We start from the raw sequence: 9,573 nt of genomic DNA, 5'->3' as shown, positions 1-9,573 counted from the left end.
TGAAATGCTGTTTGAAATCGTATTAAAGCATTCCATTTGGGTCTGAAATTACAGTTTTAACTTGTGAGCTTGACCAATTTGCTTAAGCACAAATTTAATAATCAGTCCTTTTATCTGTGACTTAATCTGTGCATAAGCAGGCAGTGCTGTGATTTATAACCAATGTTTTATGCAACAGTTCTATGATCTTACTGAACCTTTTCAACACCAACCCTTTGTTATAGACAAATCATGAGTTATATCATTTAAGGCATACACTTTAATTTTAAACTACTTTAAGAATATTACTATACAAAATAAAAGTTAAAACACTGGAGTAGTAATAATGAGGAATAACTCTGTGCTTCCCCATAAATAACATGCATCCCGTCTCTGCACCAACAAAAACTGGACCTGGTGGGTCACAGCCAATGACAAGGCAGCCTGATGTTTCAAATCAACGGAGGCACTTCAGGGTTATCTTCAAAGTCTGGGTCTTCCTCACTGGGTGTAATTTTGGGTTCAGATCCCAGTCTTCTGGGTGTGTGTTTTTTCTCCTGCACAATGTTAGTCACATCAGGGAATGAATGCTTGCTGGGATCCACTTCTAGTTTTTCAATGCGTTTGCTTCTATAACAACAAAAAAGACAAAGAGAAATTGATATCACATCATTTGAAATTTCAAATAGATTCAACTCATTCATTTATTCAGCAAACATTGGCAAGTGATATCCCTGGAGCACAGAGATAAAAACAAGAGAATGTCCCTAGCTTCAAGTCACTTAGAGCCTTATAGAAGCAAGATTCTGTCCTGTGAAGGAAAAAATTGCTATTGGACTGCGCTAATAATGCACAGGCAGACGGAGGAGAGGTCACCCGGGAAACTCTGCTTACCTAAGAATTTTTTTTTCTTTCTATAATTGAAACAATACAGCAGGCAAAGCCTCACAGCCAGGATCAGTAACAGAATCTCTCCTGAATGCAGCTCATCAGGCTTCTGGACCCTGCTAATTCAACAGTCCACCAGGTCAGGGTTTGGCAGGGGCATTTATACCCCTGCACAACACAGCAAAGCTTAGCCCGCCAACTTGTCCTACACAAGAACCTGCACCTACTGCCCGCACCCAGTTCTCAGCAATAGCACGAATAAAACAGAAAAAGGAGGAACCTCCGTTGGCCAATCCTCCCAATGTCGTGGTCATGTAGAAAACTCTGCAGATAACGCAGGTCTCTGAGCTGCATTCCTGGCATTTTGATTCAATAGGTCTGGAGTTTGGCCCCATAATCTATAGTTTTGTAATGTTCCTCCCCCCACCACCAAGTGATTTTGATAATCAGTCAAGTTATTTTGAAATTACTACATCATTCATTCTTTGATTTATTCATTCCGCAGATTTATGTTAAATGCCTACTACATTCCAGGTGCTATGTAGGCACCACGGATTCCATGGTCTGTGCAAATAGACAGGTTCCTGGTAATATCTAATAGTGCAGTGCTGTTCTTTAACATAGAATTTATACTGTCATATAATTGTCTCATTATTGGTCTGTTTTCCAATGAGACTGACATCTTTGAGACAAAGATTTTGTCTTTTTCCTCTTGTATACTTGGCATACAGCTGTACTGCACACATACTTGTAGAATAAGTGAAAATATATTATTGTTCTACGAGGGAAATAACAAAATTATATAAGAAATAATCTCTGATCTAAAAAAAAATTCACAATAAATATAATCCAGAAATTACAAACTGATGTCCTCAAACTAAATTCATCCAGCAGACACTTTTTGTTGGGGGAGGAAGGTTCCATTTTCTTTTGGAAGTGGAAGCTTTCTACTGTCCTTGCAATCCTTCCCCCTCATTTCTATAATCTGCTCAGCCCTTGAAGGCATTTGAGTTTTTATTTATTTATTTATTTTATTTATTTTTTCTATTTATTTATTTATTTTTTTTGGAGACAGAGTCTCACTCTGTTGCCCAGGCTAGAGTGCCATGGCATCAGCCTCGCTCACAGCAACCTCAAAATCCTGAGCCCAAGCAATCCTCCTGCCTCAGCCTCCCGAGTAGCTGGGACTACAGGCATGCGCCACCATGCCCGGCTATTTTTTTCTTTTTCTTTTTTTTTTTTATATTTTAAAACTCTTTATTTTAATTTAAAAAGGAGATGGTCTAATTTCTGAGGTTACAGTAACTACCTGTTGATTGTTGTAGAACTGCTGCTTTTTTTTTTTTATTTCATCTTATTGTTATGGGGGATACAGAATTGCAGGTTACATACGTTGCCCATGTACCGCCTTTCCCCCCAAGTCAGAGCTCCAGGCGTGTCTGTTCCCCAGATAGTGCGCGTTGCACCCGTCATGTAGGTATATGTCCCTCCCTTCCCCACCCCCCCTTCCCGAGTCAGCACCTTCAAGTGTGACCATTCCCCAAACGGTGCACAATGCACTCATTGTGTAGGCATACCCCCATCCCCTCCCCCACCCCCCCCTCAGTCTGATATCCGATTGGTGTCGTTCTCATATGTGTATTTAGGTGATGATCAGGGAAACCAATTTTCTGGTGAGTACATGTGATGCTTGTTTTTCCATTCTTGGGATACTTCACTTAATATAATGGGTTCCAACTCTCTCCAGGAGAACCATAGAGATGTCGTATCTTCATTATTCCTTATAGCTGAGTAATATTCCATGGTATACATATACCACAGCTTACTAATTCAATCATGTATTGATGGGCATTTGGGTTGTTTCCACATCTTTGCTATTGTGAATTGTGCTGCTATAAACATTCGGGTACATGTGTCTTTGTTACAGAATGACCTTTTTTCCTTTGGGTATATTTTTTCTATTATATTTTTAGTTGTCCATATAATGTCTTTCCATTTTTAGTAGAGATGGGGTCTCGCTCTTGCTCAGGCTGGTCTCGAACTCCTGAGCTCAAATGATCCGCCCACCTCGGCCTCCCAGAGTGCTAGGATTACAGGCTTGAGCCACTGCACCTGGCCCATTTGAGTTTTTAATTCCTCTCAGTATTTCAACTAATACACATAGAACTGTGAAGAAAAATACAAATTATACAAAGAATATATAATAAAATAGGATAGTCGGAAGACCCAGATTGCACACTATAAATAAACCATGTATGCCACAGGAGGAAGAGGGAATTCAAAGTGACTTGTACATTCTCTGAAGTGCAGAAAGAGGTGGGCAATGCCCTGCAGGATGTTAAAGGATGTGGATGAACAGAAAAAGGGAAGCCAAGGCTGCGGATAAATGAATGGTGCTGTGGTCAGGACCTGAACACACCTTCCTCTCAGATGCCTCCGTGCAGCGGCATTCACTGACCCCTCTGCCTTTAAAGGGACAGAGATTCACAGCTTCTGTGAATTCTGTGCTTATCATCACTGCACAGGAAAGAACAATCCTCACAAGGTTGGAGGTGTACTGTGCAGAAAAGAGACAACAGCAAGAGCAGGCCAGAGATGACACTTTTTAGAAAGGCCCGCCTGTAAGTCTGGGTGTTGGCGGGTAAATCCTTCCCTGTATCTACATGAAATGTTTCCTAAACAATGAGGGTGTTCCTATGTCTCTGCATCCGCACCAACATTTATTGTTTGGGGACTTTTTGATAAAGGCCATTTTCACTGGAGTTAAGTGATATCTCATTGTGGTTTTGATTTGCATTTCCCTGATGATTAGAGATGTTGAGCATTTTTTTCATATGTTTGTTGGCTATTAGTCTATCTTCTTTTGAAAAGTTTCTGTTCATGTCCTTTGCCCACCTTTTGATAGGGTTGCTTGATTTTTTTCTTGATGATTTTCCTGAGTTCTATATAGATTCTAGTTATCAGCCCTTTATTGGAGGTGTAGCATGTGAATATTTTCTCCCATTCTGTAGGTTGTCTGTTCTCATGATAGTTTCCTTGGCTGTGCAGAAGCTTTTTAATTTGATCAGGTCCCGTTTATTTATTTTTGTTGTTGCTGTGATTGCCTTTGGGGTCTTCTTCATAAATTGTTTCCCTAGGTCAATGTCTGTAAGAGTTTTTATAACATTTTCTTCTAAATTCTTATAGCTTCATGCACACAGTCTTAGGGATGGACATACCCCTGTAATATGCTGAAATAAAAAAAAAAAAAAACTAAAAAAAAAAAAAAGAGGGTGGCATGCTGTGACCAGAAATGTGTGCAATCAACATGGTTTATGTTCTCTTTCTGGGAGTGCAGAACTTTGGTACATGCTGGGCAGAGGGTGTCTACCAGCCCCTAATAAAAAGCCTGAGCAGTGAGTCTCTAATGAGCTTCCCCAAACTGCAACATTTCAAATGTGTTGTTGCAACTCATTACTGGAAGAATTAAGTGTGTCTTGTGTGATTCCACAGGGAGAGGACTCTGAAGCTTGCCCTGGTTTTCTCTGGATGTGGCCCCATTGCTGATTTTGCTCTGTGTCCTTTTGCTGTAATAAATCGTAGCCACGCATATGACTATATGCTGAGTCCTGTGAGTCCTTCTAATAAATCACTGAACTTGGGGTCATCTTGGGGACCCTGTCCTTTGCTGAGCCCTGTGCTAAGCCCTTTACTTGTGTCATTGAATCCTCAGACAATCTCATTACCACCACCTTATGACCCAGGGGGAGAACAAGAGGAGCAGCCAGCAAGGTCCTGCAGATAAACACAGGCAGGGGTGGGAACTGAATCCGTGTCTGCGGCATTAACATGACACGTACTGTTACTCATAGAAAATCAAGTACCATACACAGCACAGATGATGGGTTTACTATCCTTGGCATCTGGGACATAAGATTAAATCCGTCAAAAAAGTTCTCCAAATCTTTTGCCCACTTTTTAATGGGGTTATTTGTTTTTTTTTTTTTTTGCTGATTTGTTTGAGTTATTTGTAGATTCTGGATATTAGCCCTTTCTCAGACGTGTAGTTTGTGAATACTTTCTCACATTCTGTAGGTTGCTTATTTACTCTGTTGATTATTTCCTTTGCTGTGCAGAAGCTTTTTAATTTAATTAAGTCCCATTTTTTAAACTTCAAAATATTAAGGGGATACAAATGTTTTTGTTGCCAGGCTTGAGTCAAGGCTATAAATGTGCCCATCACCACAACCGTGTTCATTGTATCTGTTAGGTGGTTTTTCTTCCATTTATTTATTTTTATTATTGCTGTATTTGCCTTTGGGGCCTTAGTTATAAATTCTTTGCCTAGGCCGATGTCTAGAAGAGTTTTTCCTATGTTTTCTTCTAGAAGATTTATGGTTTCATGCCTTACATTTAACTCCTTTATCCATCTTGAATTATTTTTTGTATATGGTGAGAGATAGGGGTCCTGTTTCATTCTGCATGTGGCTATTCAGTTTTCCCAGCACCATTTATTAAATAAGGCTTCCTTTCCCCACTGTATGTTTTTGTCTGCTTTGTCAAAGATCAGTTGGTTGTAGGTGTACAGTTTTATTTCTGGGTTCTCTATTCTGTTCCATTGGTCTATGTTTCTATTTTTATACCAGGACCATGCTGTTCTGGTTATTACAGCCTTACAGTATAATTTGAAGTCAGGTAATGTGATGCCTCCAGATTCATTCTCTTTGCTTAAGATTGTTTTGTCTATTCAGGCTTTCTTTTGGTTCCAAATGAAACTTAGAATTATTTTTTCTAGATCTGTGAAATATGACATTGGTATTTTGATTGAAGATTGTGTTCAATCTATAAATCACATTTGTCAGTATGGACATTGTAACGATGTCCATTATATTAATCCATGAGCATGAAATGTTTTCCATTTTTTTATGTTATCTATGATTTCTTTCATCAGTGTTTTGTAGTTCTCCTTGTAGAGATATTTCACCTCCTTGGTTAAGTATATTCCTAGGTATTTCATTTTTTTGTACCTGCAGAAGTTTTTCAAAAAAAGATAGACAAATAGCTAACAAACATATGAAAAAATGCTCAACATCACCAATCTTCAGGGAAATGCAAATCAAAACCACAATAAGATACCACCCTGTCAGAATGGCCATTATTAAAAATTCAGAAAAAAAAATATATGTTGACATGGATGCAGAGAGAAAGGAATACTTATATACTGTTGGTGGGACTGCAAATTAGTACAGCTTCTATGAAAAACAGTATGGAGATTCCTCAAAGAAATAAATGTAGACCTACCATTTGACCCAGCAATCCCACTACTGGGTATCTACCCAAAGAAAAAGAAATATTTTTATCAAAAAGCTACCAGTGCTTAAATGTTTATCATAGCACAATTCACAATTGCAAAGATGTGGACTCAGCCTAAGTGCCCATCAATTCATGAGTGTATAAAGAAAATGTGAGATACACACACACACACACACACACACACCCCATGGAGTACTACTCAGCCATAAAAGGGAATGAAATAATGTCTTTTGCAGCAACTTAGGTGGAACTGGAGACCATTATTCTAAGGGAAGTATGTCAGAAATGGAAAAACAAACACCACATGAACTTTCTAATAATTGGGAACTAAACAATGAGCACACATAGGCACAAAGAGATGTAAAGGACATTGGAAATCAAGAAATGGGGAGGGCAGAGGGTTGAGGGACAAAAACTTACCTGTTGGGTACAATGAACACTATATTCTGGTAACAGGCACACAAAAGAGCCCTGACTTAAGCATTATATAAGGTATCCATGTAACAAAAACATTTGCACCCCCTTAATATTTTGAAATAAAGAAAAAAATTTTAAAAATTCTCCAAGTCAGCACAAATATTGAAATCAATTGTGTCATAACACGGTGAACCCACAACATGTTAGGCCCTCTTTCATCTCATTTATTTCTTTATAATCAAGAAACAAAGTTTAGTACTGACAGGAAGAAGTAGGGCATCCAGGGTAGCCTGCAAGATCCCAGCTCCTACCCCCTAGGCTGTTGTTCTTGTGAGTTACTCAGCCACTTTGTGCCTCAATGGCCTCGTCTTTAAAATCAGGATGATGACAACGAACATAGGGCTGTTGTCAAGATCAAATGAGTTCATACACATAAAGGGCATAGAATGTGCCAGAAACACAGCAGGCATTCAGTAAATGCAGTAAAAGAGTAGTATAAGTCATTATGTACCAGGATAAGGGTAGGAGTCAGCTATTTAATTAAGCATGCTTTTCAGTACCCATCTTTTAGGTGCCCAGTGCTGTATCAGTGCTGGGAATTTAAAAGTGAGTAAGACATGGCTCGTGCCCATAATCAAATGGAGGGAAAAGAATGCCAACATTTGCCTGAGAACCAGGAATCCCATAAACTAATGTGAATCTTTATACAGCTTAATGATAAATTGGACCAGTTGTGACATGGCAGTTTTCAGTTTGGAAAATGTTTTCTAATACAAAGGGAGGGGACATTATAGTTCATGGAAGTTTAAGGGCCTACATTACAGTCATTATTAATTGAAGCTCTACTTTTTAATTACTACGTTCTTGTTTAAAAGCTATGATATTGGCGTCATAATTAAGGAAATATTTAAATTCATCTATTATATTTTCCTTGACTTTGAGGAAAAACAGCCTATCTCACTTCCAGGAATATATCTTAGGCCATAATTTCTGGATCTTACTAATAAACCATGAACTTAGCCAGTATATAGTTACTGCACTCACCTACTTCAGATGTTGTGAGGAATGGACTAATTTGCAGTAGAGGACTTTAATTACTCATGGATCTCTGGGGTAATAAACAGGGAGCAGCTAAGCCTGGGGCACTTGAAGATCACATTAATCCCCGAAACAAAGAGGCTCTTCTCCCCTGCTGTTTCCTGCCTGGATGTCAGAGGCCTGCAGGACAGATGTCCATCACTGGTTTTACCATCTGACTATCAGAACCAGAACCTCCGGAGTCTAGCAAGAATAGCTGGGAGACAAAGTGAGCAGATTTATTACCACAGAAGGAAGCATGAAAGAAGAATATGTCTAAAGTCAATTACTAAGTGTAAAACACATCAGAGATTCATTCCTTCTATTAAAGAACATAAAGAAAGAACTTTTTTCTGGTTATATGGTGGGCTAGCATATTTGGACCAAAGACTCCCACCTTCCACTGAAAACTTTCTTGAGATCATGAAAGAGCTAATAAGATCATAAGGAACTGTAAGATGGGAATTCAGTGAAGGCAGGAACCCTGAAGGAGAAACAGAGCCCTGAAGCCACCTTTGCCCTGAGGGCATTTGGTAGCCCTTGAAGTTGTGCTTTGGTCTAGCTGATCTTATAAAGTCTGAGGACAGAGGTCAAAGCCCTGAGCATGCCAGGTGGGCAGTCTAATAGGACACCCTCTCCATAACAAGGGTACAGTGCCAAACAGCTTCTCTTGCATTAAGAGCGAATGAGCAGTAAACCCCCCTCCCCCGCTCCTGGGGAATTTGAGGAAAGCTGCCTCAGTGGGGCAGAGGAAGGCCGAGTTGTAACCACAAGCTGGAAAGTTGACAGCAGCTGCTGGTTAAAAATCCTCAATCCTGAATTTAGATGAAAGTGGTTCCAAATTGGCAGTGTTCTTCCCTGAAGCATATGCCAATGTTCTCTGGCCAAGTGCCTCCCCAGCCTCTGAGAAGCCCCCAAACTATTTTTCCAAAGCAATAAAGTGAGAAGCAAGTTCACTATGCTGGTTACCGACTTGTCTGAGTCCAGTAAAACAGAACCCCCCCCCCAACAAGTTGCATAAAGCAGGTTTATCACTTATGGACAGGCAGCAAAGGACAACAGGAGCCTAGGGTTCACTGGGAGCTGGTCCCCCAAGCTCAGGAAAGTTGCCCTGGGGGTGAACGAAGTCTCCCTTGCATGTGCCCCGCTTGCACTGAAGCTGAGGGATCCCAGAGAGCAGCACGGGCTGTCCTGGCCAGCTCCCCCTTACTTCAAAATGTTCCATTCCCAGCACATTCTACGGTTATTCTGAGCACTACAGGCAAGAAAGGGGAGAGAACTAGGTCAATGCAAGGTCACCAAGAGAACTTTCTACGTGGAGCAGGTCACAGTAAAAAATAAACAAGCGCTCAAGGAAAAGGGGCATTTTGCAAGAGAACCAGCAGAATTAACAACACAAATAGAAACATAAAACCTTCAGATATTGGAATACGAAAGCATGAATTATAAAACCACTACAATCGCTATGTTTAAATAAATGTCTCAGATTTAATAGCAAAAGGCGGAAAGCATTTGCTCTGGGATTGGCAATAAGACAAAGATGCCTGCCATTACTACTCTCTTCAACTTTATATTGGAGCCTTTCCCTATGTTGTAGGAAGGCATGAAAAAGAAATAAAGGGAATAAGAACCAGGAAGAAACAAAGCTATCATTCTTTGTGGATATACAGAAAAGATATACTGAAATAACCCACAGGTAAATTAATAAAATAATAAGAGAGATTAGTGGAGTCACTGGGTATGAAATCAAACACTAAAGTGAATTACATAGTGGTGATGGTTGCACAACACTGTAAATATACTAAAAGCCATGGATTTGTACGCTTTTAAATGGTCAAAATGGTCAATTTGATGTAAGGTGTAGTTTACTACAATAAAAAAGTAAATTACAAATCTGTATATTAGCAACAGAGAAAAAAA

At 39.6% G+C, this 9,573-nt stretch overlaps 1 protein-coding gene across 2 annotated transcripts in view; it reads right to left on the bottom strand.

Moving 5' to 3' along the window:
* Positions 1 to 431: 431 nt before the first annotated feature.
* The window catches only part of DNAAF11 (dynein axonemal assembly factor 11), a 58,006-nt gene continuing 48,864 nt past the window's right edge, over positions 432 to 9,573 (bottom strand). For both annotated transcript variants that reach the window (XM_069465964.1, XM_069465966.1), the window contains one exon: positions 432 to 609. In XM_069465964.1, coding sequence (XP_069322065.1) covers positions 432 to 609 — 178 coding nt within the window. The remainder of the gene's footprint in view (positions 610 to 9,573) is intronic.

This window comes from Eulemur rufifrons, chromosome 3, assembly GCF_041146395.1.
Source record: "Eulemur rufifrons isolate Redbay chromosome 3, OSU_ERuf_1, whole genome shotgun sequence".
Taxonomy (NCBI): Eukaryota; Metazoa; Chordata; class Mammalia; order Primates; family Lemuridae; genus Eulemur; species Eulemur rufifrons.
Note: the sequence above shows the minus strand (reverse complement) of the source record. Positions and strands in the feature narration are given on the sequence as shown.